This window comes from Prionailurus bengalensis, chromosome B1, assembly GCF_016509475.1.
Source record: "Prionailurus bengalensis isolate Pbe53 chromosome B1, Fcat_Pben_1.1_paternal_pri, whole genome shotgun sequence".
Classification (NCBI taxonomy): Eukaryota; Metazoa; Chordata; class Mammalia; order Carnivora; family Felidae; genus Prionailurus; species Prionailurus bengalensis.
The window spans coordinates 103,573,551-103,592,453 of NC_057344.1; the positions used below are offsets into that span (position 1 = coordinate 103,573,551).

Consider the following 18,903-nt stretch of genomic DNA (forward strand, 5'->3'; position numbering starts at 1 on the left):
CAGGGTACTTATAAAAGGAAGTCAGGAGTGTCAAAGGTAGAGAAGAAATGTGACAAGTGTCAGGGATCAGAGTGATGCAGGGCCATGGGTCAGGGAATGTGGGCAGTCTCTAGACATTGGAAAGGGCAAGGAAACAGATTCCCTTCTAAAGCCTTCAGAAGGAATGTAGCTCTAAAGACCCATTTTAAATATCTGACTTACAGAATTGTAAGATATAAATTTGTGTTCCTTTAAGACACTGAGATTGTGGTTATTTATTATAGCAGCAATAGGAAAATAACACAATCACCCTAGGCATATATAATAACTCTCCATTTGTTGGGTCTTGTTTGATGTTATTCCTTAGTAACCAAAACTTGATAGGTTCAGGTATTGGGTGGGCATTTCCTTTCTTTTTTTTTGGGGGGGTGGTGGTGGTGGGCATGTGCTGTAAGAGAAGGTTAGGACCCCTTCCCAGCTCTAGGAGTTGCATTTGATTAATTTAGACCAATATTTTAAATTTCATTCTCCTTGTCAATTATGAGTTTAAAAATGGGCCTGTGGCCCATTTTGGCCATGGGGTCTGAGGTTGTCCTCATTTTTATAAAGGGCTTATAAAAATATATATACTTTTCTTTACTCTTTTGCTTTTTGAAATGGTCTGAGATACTGCAGTCATTTATTTGGACAAAGGGACAATCCTAAGAACAAAAGCAAAAATATGCTGAGGAGGACAAGGTAACCCAATGAAGAAAACCCAATCTGTGGTGAAATCATTCAGCTGTGGAATTTACCACACTGTTATTTCCCTACCTATGGAATGCCTTTTATATGAAATGATATATTTTCCTTATGTTTTCGTTCAGTTGAATTGAATTTTCTTTTTAAAAAAATGTTTATTTATTTTCGAGAGAGAGAGAGTGTGAGCAGGGAAGGGGAAGAGAGAGGAAGACACAGAAGAATTTTCTTTTATTTGCAGTCTGAAATATCCTAATTAATTAATATGTAAAACAAATCAATAGAAATAAAAATTATTTATTCCAACATCCAGAAATGATTACAGTGATCATTTTAGTGTGTTACATTTTAGTTTTTTCCTATGTATATTTTTAGAAAAATAGAAACATTTTAGTGTTTGGGTATATGTGTGTGCATATGTGTATATTGTTTACTGCTTGTTTCAGTTTTCTGTTTCATTTTAAAATATGCTTTGAAAAATGATTTAATAATTTAGTAATTTACAACATATTGACATATAATTTATTTCTCAATTTCCCTGTTTTGACATTAGTTTATACTAATTTGAGGTTATTGTATGTTTGGTGAGAAAAAGAGTACATGAGTTACATGAATATTTTGAAAATTTCATTTAGCAATTCTTGGGAAGGACACTTCATAATGTGTTTTGTTGGCCGATAACCTTCATTTTCAAGGATTCTTTTCTGATGCCTAACCTGACCTTCTCCATATCTTTTATCATTTATGAACACAAAAAAATCCTCCTTTATTACTTGACAGTGAGTTATTTTAACATTTTAGCATAAAGAAATCACATTAATTCTTCTTTTTGCTTTATTTCCCTAATGTTTAACCTGGGCTAATTTAATTCTATTATTTGAAAGTCTAATTATTGCCATCAGTGGAGAGGAAAAAGCCAATTCAGTTATTTTGCTAAAATGGTATTTATAGCTATTAGAATAACAAAAATTAGAAGAAAAATACCAGAACATGCATAATTTTACTGTAGTGGACTTGTTTTCTGGCACAAATATACACCCAGAAGATTCTTCTTATAAGGTAATTGAAGGAAGTGCTCTGAGCAGAATTACAATATTAGTATGAGCTTTGGCTCCACAAGAAAAACCTTAAGGTTTTATAATCCATGAGGCCCCTGGTGTAGGCCTACTCATCCTAAATCAGAGTCTTTCTTGGGGCCACTCCAGCCCATGAATGCACAGAACACCAGTTGTCTGTACATTGCCACATTCTTAAATATGTATAAGGCAACTAAGGATTGTCAGACAGTTTGAAGAAGATGTGCAAAATAAAAGGGAACAAGACAGATAAATGAAACTGGAAGGAATGGATTATTTATAGATTAATTTAGAAATAAACTCTAAGTAGTATTTTTATATTTACAGACATAACCCTGAAAAATGTCTTTTCACCTGATATTTTCCCAGTGGAATTACTATTTGTTTTTAAGTCTCAAACTTCTACAGTAAATGTATCATTCAGCACCACAATTTGCATGCTGATGTTTACATAAGAAAAAATTTATGTCCCTCAAATTAATAAAACATTTTAAGCAAAACGATACATAGAAACATTCTTTAGCTATGTTCCAAATATAGTTGGTAGAACAACATTACAAATAGATGTTTTGAAAAGCATGCTGAGTGTCCACAAAGAGATGCGTGTGCCAAATGTTGCTGACACCAAGAGAAACATCATGTCATTTTATTCATTCTTTGCAATTGAGCCATTCTTTGCAGCTCTTTGTTAACACTTGCAAAGAACACTGGCTTTGAGAAGAGGTCAATGAGGAAGATGCTGAAGAATTTTTTAAATGTCATGCTGATAAATTAACAAGTACTGAATTTGTTTGGAATATCTGTTGGAAAAATTAATCACAGTGATAAGCTCGAAAACATTCAATTTAACCACTAGACATTGCTTGCTGAAAATAACTTGTGGGCTATACAGATACAACACTAATCATTACCCTTGAAGTTGGTGGAGATATTATTGCTTAATATTTCTTATAGCGCCACGCAAAGAATTCTATAAACGTGAGCTAGAAGAGAGTAAATAAAGCACTGTTCTGTCTTTTTTCATCCTGAAGTGTCATCTGCCACCCTGAAGATCCGTTTAGTAGCCCCTACCAACACAAGAAGGATAAAGAATCTGTCAGCTTCTGAGTTTGACAGTTTGCCTGAAATTGCACCTTTGCAACCCAGCTTACCCATGACTTTACTTACCATAACCAATGACAGTGATTTTCCTTCAACCCTCCTCCTCTTTCAAATTTCCAATCTGTTCCCTTCTTCATAAGTAACAGGACACCCCAGGTATTTGCCCTGTTTTGTTGCAAATTTTACCTTCATTTTTCTAATATATTTTTTAATTTATATGTGCTATTTGCTATGCCTTGTTTGAAAAGAGATATTAATGATGCGCATGAAAATGCTGCATGCAGAGCAGCATAGGTACAAACCATTTGATAACAACCACTCTGTTTTTCAACCAAGAGCATTATTTTAGACATCTTATATAGTACATGATGGTTTTACTGTGTTTTAGTTACAAGTTACACTTAAGGAAATCTGTTGGGAGTTTAATTTGGCTTTTTAAAAAATGGAAAATGGACTACCAGTCCATATTTCACACAATGTCTCATTTTCATGAATGAGTTACCAATGTTGAGTGAGAGATCTCTGGATTTAAGGAGATACTGACTTCATAAATCATGAGTAAGCTTCTCCGAAAAAAAAAATTCAAGAATAAGGAAAAGCTCTTAAAAGTGAAAATGTGATTGATGAATTTATATAAATATTATAAGAAGTGGAATACAAAGACAAGAAAGTCTCCATAATGTGGAGCAAAAGACAAAGAGAATCTATAAAGCAAATATATACATATATTTGAATACAAACATCCATTTTGAATAAACATATATACGTATATATATGTTTCTATATGTGTATATAGAAACAAAAGTGGTAGACATAGTAAGATCAATCCAGGAATTCCAACACCTGATTAATAGGAGTTCCACAAAAAAAAAAAATGCACAAAGAAAAGCACAGAGATAAATGAGTTAGAAATCTCTAATTTCAAAAGGTGCATACAAGGCCAAAGAAAAAGAGTAAAAAATGGTACATGCTTCAACGTATCCCTGCAATATTTCAGAATTTCAATTGCAAAGAGATCAATAAAATCTTCCAAATAGTAAACCAGGATACTTGTAAGTGAGGAAAAATCACATGGACAATAAAGATGCTAAAAATCAATAAAGAAAGGTCTTCAATATTCCAAAGAAAGATGATACTGAATTTAAAGTCAAATTATAGCCATTTTCAGATACACAAGAACTTAAAGAGCTTACTTTAAAATCATTATTTTTGAAGAAATTACTTATAAAATATTCACATGAAACACAAGAACCAAGAAGTTGTGAAATTAAAGAAAAAGTGGGGAAGGAATCCATTGAAAATGAATATTATGATAACAGTTATACAGCAGTCTATTAAAAAAAAACAAATAAAAACTGCAGCCATCAAAATTAGAAGTCAGTAGTCTTCTAGAAGAATCTTAAAATAACAAATATTGATGAAGTCCCAATAGTTTATTTTTGCTTTTGTTTCCCTTGCATCAGGAGACATATCTAGTAAAAATTTGCTATGGCCTCTGTCTACTGCTTGTGTTCTCCTCTAGGATTTTGATGATTTCTTGTCTCATATTTAGGTCTTTCATCCATTTTGAATTTATTTTTTATGTATGGTTTAAGAAAATGGTTCAGTTTCATTCTTTTACATATTGCTGCCTAGTTTTCTCAACATGTGTGTAATTTATTCTAAGCAGCAAATGTTATGTGAAAAGTTGAGATACAGTATAAAAGTGATAAGAATGGTTATAATGGGGGCGCCTGGGTGGCGCAGTCGGTTAAGCGTCCGACTTCAGCCAGGTCACGATCTCGCAGTCCGTGAGTTCGAGCCCCGCGTCAGGCTCTGGGCTGATGGCTCAGAGCCTGGAGCCTGTTTCCGATTCTGTGTCTCCCTCTCTCTCTGTCCCTCCCCCGTTCATGCTCTGTCTCTCTCTGTCCCAAAAATAAATAAACGTTGAAAATTAAAAAAAAAAAAAAAAAAAAAGAATGGTGATAATGGTGATGATGACAGCAAAAATATAGCTAACATTTATGAATGCACTTTCACACAGTTCCAGGCATGTCCTAAACACATTATTATTATTATTTCATTGAATCCTCTTTTTTTTTAATTTTTTTAACGTTTATTCATTTTTTGATAGAGACAGAGCGTGAGTGGGGGAGGGGCAGAGAGAGAAGGAGGCACAGAATCCAAAGCAAGCTCCCGGCTCTGACCTGATAGCACACAGCCCTACGCGGGGCTCGAACTCACAGAGTGTGAGATTATGACCTGGGCTCGAACTCATGGAGTGTGAGATTATAACCTAAGCTGAAGTCAGACGCTTAACTGACTGAGCCACCCAGGCACCCCATTCACTGAATCCTCTTATAGCTATGTGAGACAAGTACTATTATCATCATCTACATTTAAAAATAAGAAAACCCAAGACACAGAGAAGTAAGATCATTTGCTTTAGGTCACACAGTTAAGTAGTAGTAGATCCAGGATCCAAATCCAGGCAGTAATTCCAGACCTCATACTCTAAACCACTAGACTATGTTGAAGAAGGTACATGTTTCTTCTTCCAACTAGAAAAAATACAATAAAAAAATACCTGGAAAAAATAATAAGCAAAAATACTCTAGAAGAAAATTATGGCCCAAATATAAAGCACATTAAAATATGGCATACTTTAGAGCATTAAATAAGTTAACAAGGATCATGATTATAAAATCAGAGGAAGAGAAATGTATTTAGAACATACATGTTGGCTTTGCCATTATAAAATAATGAAAATGCTATTTATAGTTTTAATCTTTTATACTTATAATATAGGTCAAGTGAAGAAGATTTAATATGGCTATGAAACAGAATGGAAAGCTATCCGTGTTGATAAAGTAAATGCAAACATGAGCTGATAGAAGTTTGAAGGAAGAAGAAAGGAAGCAAAGGAGGAAGGAGGTGGGGTATCACTATCTTACAAAGTGGGGGACAAGATAAGCTGTTAGAAGTTGATAGGCCAATGAATAGGGGTTTAAGTATATTACTTTATGGGCCTAAGATAGAGAAGACTCCATTCAAGAATTTAGGAAATAATCTCCCAAGACCTTTCCAAAGAATTTATTGAAGAGAGTGTTATAATTCTAAGAAAATTAAAAGCTGTGGAGAGAAGCAAGAGTGAGAGGTGGTAAAAATGAACCAAAAGCCCATCTATCCTAGAAGAAAGTCAATAGTTATCAGTAAAATCAGTAAATGAAGAAGAGGCTATATAAAGCAATTAGTTTAGAGATGTAAAGGTACTTGGTAGAAGAATTAAAAACAAGTAGGTGTTGGGAACTAGACCAGCAGATGAGCAAGGGTGGGCAGAGACCTATTCGTTTTCATTATAGCCCTTCTGACTTTAAACAATTTGCTCATAATTCTGTGATTTAAAAGACATTTTTTAAAAGAAAGAGAAGAAGAAATTTACTTTGCACCTGAAAAATCTCTGCAAAAGAAATATCCAGGCCCAGATACTTACACTGGAGAATTCTATGAAACATTTAAATTAACACTAATTTTACACAAATTCTTCCAGAAAATTTAAACAGAAGGAAGAATTACTAATTTATTTTATGAGGTCCTTATAACTCTAATAAACCAAACAAAGACAGTACAATAAAAAGAAAACTGCAGTCTACTATCTTTTAGGAACTTAGATACAAAAATCCTTAATACATTACAGACAGAATCCAACAACATATAAAAAGAATGATCAAGTGCAATTTACCTAGGTATGTAAGACTGACTCAATATTAAAGTTGATTAAAATAATCCATGTAATCCACCATAGCTAATCAATATAATTAGCTAAAGAAGAAAAACCATATAATCATAGCAATTGGCACAGAAAAAAAAATTTTGACAAAATCTAGCACTATTCATGATAAAATTCTCAGCAAGTTAGTAATAAACTTCCTCAACTTAATAAAGACAATGTAAAAAGCCTACAGCTAATAACATACTTAATGGTAAAAGACTGAATACTTTTGTTCTAAAATCAGGAACAGGGCAAAGATGTTTGCTCTCATCATTCTTATGTAACATAGCACTCAAAATTCCATCCACTGCAGGGAGACAAAGAAAGAAAATAAAAGACATGCAGTTTGGAAAGGAAGAAATAATACTACCTTTATCTGCAAATGACATTATTTTCTACATAGAAAATCTCTAGGAATCTACAAAAATCTCCTATAATTGAATTCAGCAAGGTCACAGTATACCAGATCAGTGCACAAAATACAACAGTATTTCTACATATTAACAAGTAACATTCAGAAGCTGAAATGAAAAATATCATGCTCTTTATAATTACTCCAAAGAAAATGAAATACGTACTTAGATATGCCGTGAGCCAAAAACATACAGGTCCTATGTGCTGAAAATTACAAAATGCTGATGAAGTCAGAGAATACATAAGTATATGGAGAGATATACTGTGTTCATGGATTGGAAAACTTTAACATATCAAAGATGCCAGTTCTCCCCAAATTGATCAATAGGTCTAATGTAATTTCTATCAAAATCCCTTCAAGGAGTTTTGAAAACAATATGCTTTGGAAAACTTATTCTAAAATATATATCAATAGACACAGGACCTAGAAGAGCTAAGGTCATCTTGACAAAAAAAAAAAAAAAAGAATGCAGTGGGAGGATTCCCTTTACAGAATATTAAAGCTTCCTATGTAGGTGAAGTAATCAAGACACAGTATTGGCAGAGAGATAGATCTAGATGAATAGAATAGAACAGAGAATTCAAAAATATATGTACACAAATATCTCAACTGTTTTTGACAAAGGTACATTTCAAAGGAGGAAGAACTACCTGTTCAACGATTATTGCTGGGGCAATTGATTTTCATAGTCCAAAAGAAATAAAGCAAACAAAAACTCCTTAGCTTAGAAACCCCACTTTATACAAAAATGTACTCAAAATGGATCACAGACTTAAAGGTAAATGCAAACCTTTAAAACTCATAGAAAAAAACTCATGAGAAAATCTCCAGGACTTCTTAACAGACACCAAAAGCACAATGCATAATAGGAAAATTTGGGAAACTCGCCTCATCAAAATTAAACGCTTACTCTGTGAAAGCCTATGTGAAGAGATGAGGAGATAAGTTACAGACTGGGAGAAAATTCTTATAAAGCATGTATCATACGTCTGACAAAGGACTAGCATCTAGATCATATAAACACTCTTAAAACTCAGCAATAAAAAGATAATTCTAATAGAAAATGGATAGTAAAAGATATGAGGAGACATTTTATCTCAGGGAATATACAGATGGCAAAGAAACATATGAGAAGATGTTCGGCATTATTAGAAATTGGCGAAATAAAAAAAACCCACAAGATATCACTATACAGCTATCAGAATGATTAAAATTTAAAGAAATGACACTAAATATTAACAAGAATATGAAGAAACTGAGTCATTCATACATTGCCAACAGAAATGTAAAATGATACAGCCACTCTGGAAAATAGTTTGACAGTTTCTTATAAATGTAAACATGCAGTTACCACACAACCAGGTAATGACATTCTTGGGCATTTATCCCAGAAAAATGAAGACTTATGTTCACATCAAAGCCTGTACACAAATATTCATAACTGCTGTATTTGTAGTAGTAAAAAACTGAAATAACCCAGATATTTTTCAATGGATGAATGATGAAACAAACTGGGGAATATTGCTAAGCAATACAAAGGAATAAACTATTGATGAATTCCAACAGTTGGAACAATTGGCCAAAACTTATGAATCAGTATATATAAGTTGACATAAAAGTAATCATCACAACACCTCTCCTTGCTGGATACAACTCTCACTCTCTTGTAATCTAGACAGGGTCCAGCAGTGTTTCATTTCATCTGGTTTCTCTTCAGTTCCACTTAGGGGAAGTGCCTTGCTATGGTCTGTGTGTTTGTGCCCAGCCCAAGTTTATATGTTGAAATCCTGTTGCCCAATGTGATGGTTTTAAAATGTGGAGCCTTTGAGAGGTGCTTAGGTGGAGAGGGTAGAGCCCTCATGAATGGAATTGGTGTTCTCATGAAAGAGCTCCCACAGAGCTCCCTAACCCATTTCACCAAGTAAGGATACAAGAAGTCTATGACCTGGAAGAGGTCCTCACCCACCCATACTTGCACCCTAATCTCATATCTCCAGCCTCCAGACTGTGAGAAATAAATTTCTCTTGTTTATAAGCCACCTAGTCTGTGGTATATTGTCATAGGAGCTCAAGTGGACTGAGACGTGCCTCCTCTCAGAGCCAGCTGGGCAGTTTCTATCTCCTTCCCTAAGTCAAGCAACAATTCTGGAGAAAAATTGTTCAACTTCTATCTGTTTCCTATGGCAACCTCTCTACCAATTTTTCTCTTGGCACCCGATAGCTGTAGGGCTCTTTTGTCTTTCCCTCCACTCTGCAAGAGCTAAGGCTCCTTCTGCTTCCTCCTAGGTTTCTCCTTTGCCCCAAACCAAGCTTTCTTTCCCTTGGGCTAAGTTCTATCCTGCTACACAAATGCAGTGTTAGTGGACACTTCATAGGTCTTAAAATAATAACTAGAGTCCTTTGTCATAGTCTCATGCTAAATAGGAATAAATATCAGAAGGGCCAAGATCCTAGGAGGGATAGGCAACACATTTCTTTTCAGATATTTAGCAACTATTTTCCTCTTCAGTTTGTATGCTTTAAGTAGGCAGAATATTCTAGGGTACTGTATAAGACCACTTAAGGGTTTTATAACTTCTTCAAAATTGCAGATGACTTGTGTGCTGGAACCTCATCACATTAAACTAGATGCAGTTGGAGCTGCTCCAGATAAGGTAGGGTCAGAGCTTAGAACCTCTTCTCCCTTCCTGCTTTGGACCTGCCTCTCTTCCTTATTGGCAGCTGCTTGAGAACCCCTGCAGAAATACAGAGCTCTGTGGGATACTGAATGAGCCTGGCTCATCTCTGGGAGGGCCTTCCATGGTTCTAGTCTTTTGTGGTTGTCAGCCACAGCTTGCATAACAATTCTGATTTTGACTATATTTCATTTGTTCCTCACTTTCCTACTATCTGATATGTTTCAGGATTTGGTAAATTTGCTCATTAACAGTTGCTTAAGAAACATATTGGACAAAGCCAGAAACTCACAAGCTATATTGGGACAGAATGTATCAATTGTTTCAATATGGCTTGTTTTGGTACAGAAAATTAAGGTAATTATAATGCCAGATTTTTCCAGATTGTTTCATAATGCGTTAAACCATTGTTTCAAATAGTGGTTATATAAAGTAGCCTTTTTTTGTTGTAATATAAACTGTATATGTCTATTCACATTTTTTATTTGTTTTGTTTTGCTTTTGTTTTACTAACCTTGGAACAGATTCTTCAGAGAATGGCTATCATTAGATACTTTCATGCAATTATACTTCATTGTACCAGTTTCTAAACTAATAAAAGAATGTTTTAATCTTTTCTACATATAAATACCCTGTTCTTTTTACTCTGCCTTTCCACTTTGGTCATTGTTAAACTCACCATTACACTAGGATGAAAATAAATACTGGCCAAATGTTTTCAATTTCCAAGCACCAGTTTTAGAAATAATGAGGTCTTGTTTCTATTTGAACCACTAAGACCAATATTATGCATGGTGGGAAGTGAGGGCAGGATTGAATAGATAGAGTGGGCACCATTCTGTCAGAACACAAGAATTCTTGTTCTGGAAAATAAAGTTGTATAAATAAGTCAAGGTTGGGAATAGAAGGCAATAAATAGTAAACAAAAACATTTCTTCTTAATCTAGTAGTCAAAGGAGACTTGTAGTTTCTTATGCAGGAGTCACACATAGTAGAAATAGAAGCAGCAATGGAAAAACCGTAATAGTAGGATCCGACTGTTATTTTAGAGTTAGCAATACACACAGAAAGAACATTGATCAGAGTAGTCTGCATTTTGGGAAATCCATCTTCTAAAGAAATGATAATAAAAATGGAGTATATCAAATAAGTTTACTCAGTTACAAGCAACTGTTGATAGCTAAGTGGCTTAAGAGAAGGGAAGGTACTGGAAGGATGTGGGAGGCTCAAGGATCAGTGTGAAGCTTGAGGAATGGGTCTGTAACAGAGGAACTGAGGGTACTCAGAGGTCAAAAGCGGTAACTAAGCTGTGGTCTGTTAACACTCAAGATCTGGTGAGCACAGAATTGCACCACCTAGACCCCCCTTCCACCTTCAATGTGTTCTTTCAACATATTAAAAGAATTGAAGTAAATTTGGAACACTGGAAGCTGATAGATTGTGAGAATTCTTTGTCTTCTATAGCAGGACTTCTTACCTAACCTGCCCACATACGGTAGAGTTTATACACTAGAGGATATTGTGTTGCTGTTAGGAAATGCAGGTGGATGGTGGATAATAAAAATATGAGAAATAGGAATTCCAGGCAGGCTTAAACAAACACAATCTGATATTAAAATCAGGTAATCCCATAAAGAAAAAAGGAAGGACATTCCAAGAAAGCAGTGCCCTATATAGGGAATTCTAGGATTATTTCAGTTTCAAATTGCCACTGTTAGGAAGACATGTTGCAAAGGACACATTCTTCCAAAGTAGCTCAGACCTATAAATTTTACACTAGGAAATCTAAAGTGTAGAACAAGCTGACTGAAGAGTCATCAGAGAGAGTACCAGAACAAGGGTAGGAAATTTAATGGACGACAGAAAAAAAAAAAAATCTTCAGTGCCTTTTTTGCTTTAGTCTTCTAGACCTTGAAAAATGATCTCCAAATTTAAAAAGAGCATACCCACGATGTTTAGAATGAAAAATAAAGGTCCAAGATAAGTGAATGGATAGCAAAAGAGCATCTATCTATTTAAAAAAAAATTTTAATGTTTATTTTTGAAAGAGACAGAGACAGAGCATGAGTGGGAGAGGGGCAGAGAGAGAGAGAGACACAGAATCTTAAGCAGGCTCCAGGCTCTGAGCTGTCAGCACACAGCCTGACGTGGGGCTCGAATTCACAGACCATGAGATCATGACCTGTGCCCAAGTGAGATGCTCAACTGACTGAGCCACACAGGACACCTGAACATCTACCTATTTTTAAAAGAACTCAAATCTTCAGCCTGGATAAATACCATACCATAACACTGAAGAAACTTGGCAATGTGATCAAGAACACACAGCCAGTAATTTCTTAAAACATTGTTTGAAGAAATGTCAGAAGCAATGAGTTGGGCAAATGCTGTCTGGATGCATTAAAAGGGTAAGATGACAGATTATAGAACTACGACAACCCGGCGCGAGATTCTCAAGTGGATTATTAAACAGATGATTTATGAGACAAGAAAACTGCCACATAACATGGATGTGTTAAGTGAGGATGACATAGTAGAAAGAATTGGAGTCAGACGACCTGAGCACAGGCCCTCATCTGTCAATAGACAGCTGTTTAGACATGAGCAAATCATTTGAGTGTTTTGAGCTGCATATCTTGATTTGGGAAATGTTATAAAACTAGATGCCCTGTGATGGTAGTTTAGAATGTATCCACAAAGAATCTATTAGCTCTAAATGTACCAAATTACCTCAATTCTTTTTGATGATAAAACGGCTTCCATTTATTAAAGAATACATCCTGTGATGGGCATTTATATGATTTTATAATCACATCAGTACACCCATAAGTCCTGTGACAGATGGGTGTTATTAATCCCTTTTTACAAATGATGAAATTGAGACTCAGAGTGGCTAAGTAAAAGATCAGAAGAATCAGGATCAGAGCGTATCCTAAAAACAGGGAATCAGTTGACCAACAAAAAAGGAGACATTTTCAGATGAATAATTTATTCACATTTACCTTTATTCAAGTATCACATCCAAGATAGGATTAAAGGTAATTTAATTCATTCATAGTATGATCAGTATTCAAACAGTGAAATATATTAGTATGAAAGCAAATTTCTGCACTTAGCATTTAAACAACTCTAATAGACAAGGAAAGGCCTTAACTTTGAACAGGGTTTGGATTTGGGAAACTGGAACAGAGGATAAATGAGTGTGATTGGCTCTTGGATTGAAATTTGGAGCTCCCAAAAAGGATTGGAAAGGAAGTATCTAGAGTGATATCTAAATACGTCTTTTCCCTTAGTTTCAGCAATATTGGATGGACAAAAATATTCTATTAAAAATAATTTTCTGTTAAATGGACCCAGTTGGTTTCAAGTTGATTTCAAGTGCAACAGAAGCCAACCATTTGAAAATCCTAGCACTGAAAGTTGTTGTAAATTCTAGTCACAGTCACATAACAATGTGAGGGGTATTGGAAAGGAAGCAATATAATCCTTCAGTTTCTGCTTTAGCTAGACCACATCTTGGGATGGTGGGTTTCCTTCAGGACCATGTAGTTACTAAACCAAATAAAGTCCATGGAAGGCATCTAAAGAATTGAAAGGTTTGAAAACATGTCAAATGAAGAACAACTGGAGAAACTATAAAAGAAAAGACTTAGGAGTGGCATGGCTCTTTCAAAGATACGAAGAGCTGATGTTTGGAAAAGATAGTTGGTTAGTTCTGAAACTCTCAGAAAGCAGAAAGTGAAACTGGAAGAAGTGGGTGGAACTACTGAAAAGCACTTTCTCCAGTGACAGCCTTTCTCCCAAGCTGAATGGAGGCATTTTGAGAGGTTAAAAGCCCTCTGGTTACTCATTATCTTCAATTCAGTGAATTCTGGCTGAGAGCCTCCTTGTGCCATTCTAAATGCTTGAAATATATCAGGGAAGAAAACAGATAATTCTTGCTCTTGGATTGTTTACATTCTGGTAGACATAGGGAAACTTTTAATGAAAATGAAACCAATCAGTGGCTTATGTAGTCTTTAGGAAGGTGAAAAAGTTAAGGGAAAAAAAGTAGAGTAAGAGAGAGGAGGAGTTCTCTGGGGGAAAAGCATTCCAAGCAGAAAAGGAAAGCCACACATCAGCATGAGATGGGAGTATGCCAGAAAAGAAGCCTCTTCTGCAGATATTTAAGCAGAGCTTGGCAGAGAATCTATGAGAGAAGCTGAAAAGATGATTTTTATTTTTGGTGAGAGCTTGGACTCCATGACTTCTGAGGTCTCTTCCAACTCTTCATATTCCCTGAGTTTCTGATTCTCTGATAATTCAGAGTAACTAATTTGGTAGCAATGAGCAAGATAGAGTCAAGAGCAGAAATGTTAGACCAGGGTTACAAATGAATGGTGAAGGGGCAAGGCAGATAGTGTAAACATTTCAAAATACTGGCAATGCATTCAAGTATTGTAAAAAATATTATGCAAGTTCATGCTCTGTCTCTCTCTGTCCCAAAAATAAATAAACGTTGAAAAAAAAAATTAAAAAAAAATATTATGCAAATCATGCAAAGTCTATTTGCACACCAAATCTTGCCCAGGGGCCACCAATTTGAGATCTTTGCACTAGAGAAAGTGAAATCAGTTATGAGTGTAATGATGTAATCCACACATAAGGTCTTGGACAGAAAGGCAAAGGAGAATAAAAAATAAAAGAAGAAATCTGAGTCTTTGGTGAGAATTCTTCCTTTGCCGTGATTTGACAAAGAACCAAAAAGAAAGACATAAAGACCACTACCTGTAGTTGAGACACCAGGAGACCACTTCACGCTGACTTTGTTGTTTCTCGATCAAAGCTCACATTGATTTTTTTTCTGCCTGTTATCAATAACCAGATACTAACTGGTCCTCTAATTGTCCTCTTATACATAATTACCTATAATTAAGGAACTTAAAGATAATATCAGCCAGTTCAATCTTTTTCAATTATTTTGAGTCTATAATGTCACTATAATCATAAAACTTTTGAACAGAGGCTCAGAATTAATCAACTGTAACAATTACAAAAACACAGATAAAACTTTTATCTTGATGTTTAACTGGTCCTGTTTCCTTGCTGCAGGTGCCTTCATTTGCAAGATGCTGCCATTTGTCCAGTCAACTGCTATCGTGACAGAAATTCTTACTATGACCTGCATTGCTGTGGAAAGGCACCAGGGACTTGTGCATCCTTTTAAAATGAAGTGGCAATACACCAACAGAAGGGCTTTCACCATGCTAGGTGAGAGTGTGCCAGTGGCAGTACTCATGCTCTTCTTCAGTACAGAACAAAAGAATTTCTTCAATGTGAACTATATTGATGAAGCGGACGAGCAGCTTCTTGTCTAGCCTTGTAGGCATCAGGGAGTAATTTTGGGGTTTTAGTCCTCTCCCCATTTTACCTTGACCTCCACTCCTTTTCTCCTTTCAGTCCTAACCTCACACTTCAAATCTCCTTATCTCAGATTCACTTCTTCAGTTTAAGTCTTAAACTTTTAAGCACTACTTTTAGTTGATTTAAGATAACCTTCAATGGCATTACCACATTAACATTTATTAGATTAGTAAACTGTCATCCTGAGGTAAGAGGCGTGTAACCTAAAATGCCCTTCTTAGGGCCAGTAGATTTTGACAGGGGGAAGGAAAGGTGTTTTTAGATGGGTAGAGAACGAGGGTGCTGCTCAGAGGAGGCCCCAGTGCTGAGGACACAATAGCCGCGGGGCTCATGGGGACGCTAGGTGCTTGCTGAGTGCTGGAGATGCCTGATGAAGACAGATTCCATCCACTTCATAATTTTGCTTCAGACATTCCTGCATCCTCAGCTTGATGTAACCATTTCTGAGTCAGCAAGACATGAGAAGCATGTACCTCTTGATAAGTGGCAAACTGTAAGTGGTGTCCTAAAGCCTAGCACAGTAAGATGGAAGCATTTCTCTATTCGATAATTACAATCGAGCCATTTAAAGTAGAGCCGTAGCATATGTATTACAGCTAAATAATGAAAGGTTGAGGAAAAAACTAATGCAATAACCAAAAAGAGCAATTTTTACTAGTATCTCACTTGAGAGGAATAGGTAAACATTTATTTCTGCTTTAGGAGTTTAGCCAGCATGGGACAGTAGAATTACAGAAAGAACTCCTAAGGGTTTTGCCATGCCAAACTCATTTTACATAGTATGAAATGAATAGATAAACCAACGGGGAAAATATTCGTTAGTTTTAGTTAGTTATTTTCAAATTTATGTCACATCCTCCCTACAAAGAATTCAAAGACCTCTTGGCTTTTAATAATTGACATCTTCCCACCTTCAAAACATCTGAAAAGCATGTGTGGGTGTAGAAAGATGAGGAAAGGAATACATGGAGGAGGGAAGTCATTAAAAAAGGAAAGAGAAGTAGAGAGTCTCAGCATCTGAGGGCAAAGTCGATAACAGGCAGTCAAGGCAGTTTCTACTAAAAAAATTCATAGGAGACAGAAAGGATTTTAAATCAAGAAGGCTCAGCATCCCTTGGGGCTTTCACACAGTGTTGCCTGATGTCTCTCTCTGGCCAAGTACCTCTTAGCTGAGACTGCTTTGCCTCCAGGCCCCCACCATCAGAGACCTGCTAGACTTATTTGCCCACAAAGGTTCATTTACACCAGTAATATTCATCTAACCTCAACCTTTCTATCCCTGAACAGGCAGTAGACCCAGAAGGATTGGCAAGGAGCTAAGTCAATTAGACTCAGTTAGAATCCAGAATTTCTACTAAAGATTGGAAAAGTGATTGGACATAAGATTACATAGTGAGATAATGATTGGACTAGATTAGAGCAGATGTTTATGGCGATGTGGATAGAGAGAGATTGATTTGTGAGTCTGAGAACTGTCTTGAATCATCGAATAATAATGACTATCTATAGGCAGTGCCAGTTCACGTATTTCTTTATAATAAACCCCAGTTATGGCTTAAGTGAGTCCCAGTTCCTTGAAATCCAAGGCAATATGCTGTTTTCTTAATAGTACCTAATACAGAGAGAATAAGAAGAATTTGAGCTGGGATATTTCTCTCAGAATTGATGGTGGGTCTCTTGGTTATGGCCTCATCCTAGTCTGTTCTGATTCTCTTTTGTTCCTTGCTAAGGACACATCATTAAAGCAATTCTGTCAACAAAATCATGAAGGACAGGAAATTTGGAAAGAGCATTCTGGTTTCTTATCAAATGTTTGCTTTGTAAATAAGAAAATAATACTCATATTATGATGCATAAGATAAATGTACTCAATTTTAAGAAGAAATTGTAGAGGGTGATCAATATCATGTTTAAGTTATTCATCCGTTTGACAACCAAACAGCAGGTGCTTCTGAGGGCCAGGAATTTTCTTTGGGGAAAATTTCCCTTGTTTAGGGAAACAAACAAGTACAAAAATAAATTGCATTGTGTTTGCCCTTAATGAGCTTAGAAGAAGTTGAAAAGAAACAACTAAGGCAACAAAGGTGCCACTCTAGAGGGCAAATGGAACCAACAGGGAATTAGTTCTATCAGGAAATGATGGTGGCCTTCAAAGATTTCCTAGAGACAGTGACTTTTGAGTTAAGTCCTGGGAAATGAAGAACGTGGACAGAAATATAACAGGAGAGAGAGGCAAGTGAGAGAACCTCAGGGATCATGTTAAGGGTTTAAGTTTTATCTTATAGGTAGTACAACACTATTAAAGATTTTGATTAAACACTTAAAAATGTTTCAGGAAGACTATTCTAGCAACAATTTTGAGGACACAGAAATAGCATCAGTGGGAACATGTAGCCCACTGCACTGCTCTAGGGCAGAGATGATTGCACATAAGGGGTCTTCATGCTTACAGCATATGTTTTATGCTTAAGTATGCATGTGTTCTGCTTCACTCACTGAATCAGATTCTGATGATTTTAATGTCTTAGCAGGTGTGGTCTGGCTGCTGGCAGTCATCGTAGGATCACCCATGTGGCATGTACAACGCCTTGAGGTAGGTTCGGAGATGGCTTGATCATCATATTATTGAAATGTTCCCCAGCCTTCTCAATTACAATCATTTTTCTTCCCGCAAGAGCTTTATAGCAAATTCTGGTGACCCCAATTATTTCACTGAAAAATTTTCAAATGAAATAAAATAATTTGTTTTAAGATTTTTTCCTCTGTTTTATCTAGTTCTTCCTTAGTTAAGACTTTAATGCTTAAAAGAAAACTTATCAGAGTCATTTTCTACATTTTCCTGTCAGCCGAACATATTTTCCTAGTGGCCTCCCGTGTCTTATTACATTTTAAGAGTTCAACGGTTGCTTTAGATTTTTATTTTATTTTTAAAACACATCAAAAAATTGTAATCAATCATCTGCTTATTTGTTGATTGTCCCTCATAAGTCCTTTCTTCTCTGCCTCCCATACATTGACAAATTGAAATTTGAATTGGAATGTGTGACAGGATCATCTTATCTGATCACTCCCTTTCCCCCACACCTTAAACTGATGGTCTAGCATTGTCTGGCTATTCACAGCAAGGGGATACTGTGCTGTTTTTGGTGACCCAGCCTATCCCATGGGGCATACATACACGTCCTGCATCGGTGATCTAGCCCAGACAGTAGTCTTCAAAGGCAGTAGTGGGTTGATCACTAGATAATTTTTTTTAACTGTATCCTTTTATACTTTTTTAAATTGATATAGACAAAAGTGAAACTTTACTAGATGGCAAATGTCGATTGGCAAGGATAGCAAATGAGCCCTCAGGAAAGGGTACATTTAAAACATGACTTTACTTTTTTCCTTTCTTTCTTTCTTTCTTTCTTTCTTTCTTTCTTTCTTTCTTCTTTTTTTTTTTTTATGTAATTGGTATATTGAATGAGCTGGACTCCACAGGTGAGAGCTGGAAGTAATTTTATTCTATCCCTTGCTACCTATAAAAATGTGACCTGAGAACTTTCCAATACTCTGACAAAATGTTGTGGATGAAGCTCTGAGCAGACCCTGTAATTCTTTCAGCCATTCAGATAGCAACATTCCTATGGTCACTTTTAGTCACAACAACTTGTTAATTCTGTCATTAAAATTCCAGCCCGGTGTCACAATCACATAAGTCCATATTCTCAATCAACACAAAATGTCTCCCAGCTCAGCTTGAACTGTTTTTAGGTCTAGAAT

At 35.8% G+C, this 18,903-nt stretch overlaps 1 protein-coding gene across 1 annotated transcript in view; it reads left to right on the forward strand.

Annotated features, from left to right (window-relative positions):
* Positions 1-18,903, forward strand: part of QRFPR (pyroglutamylated RFamide peptide receptor) — a 45,608-nt gene that overhangs the window by 19,875 nt on the left and 6,830 nt on the right. The window contains exons 2-3 of the mRNA XM_043569349.1: positions 14,827-14,985; positions 17,670-17,731. Of these exons, the coding sequence (XP_043425284.1) occupies positions 14,827-14,985; positions 17,670-17,731 (221 nt within the window). The remainder of the gene's footprint in view (positions 1-14,826; positions 14,986-17,669; positions 17,732-18,903) is intronic.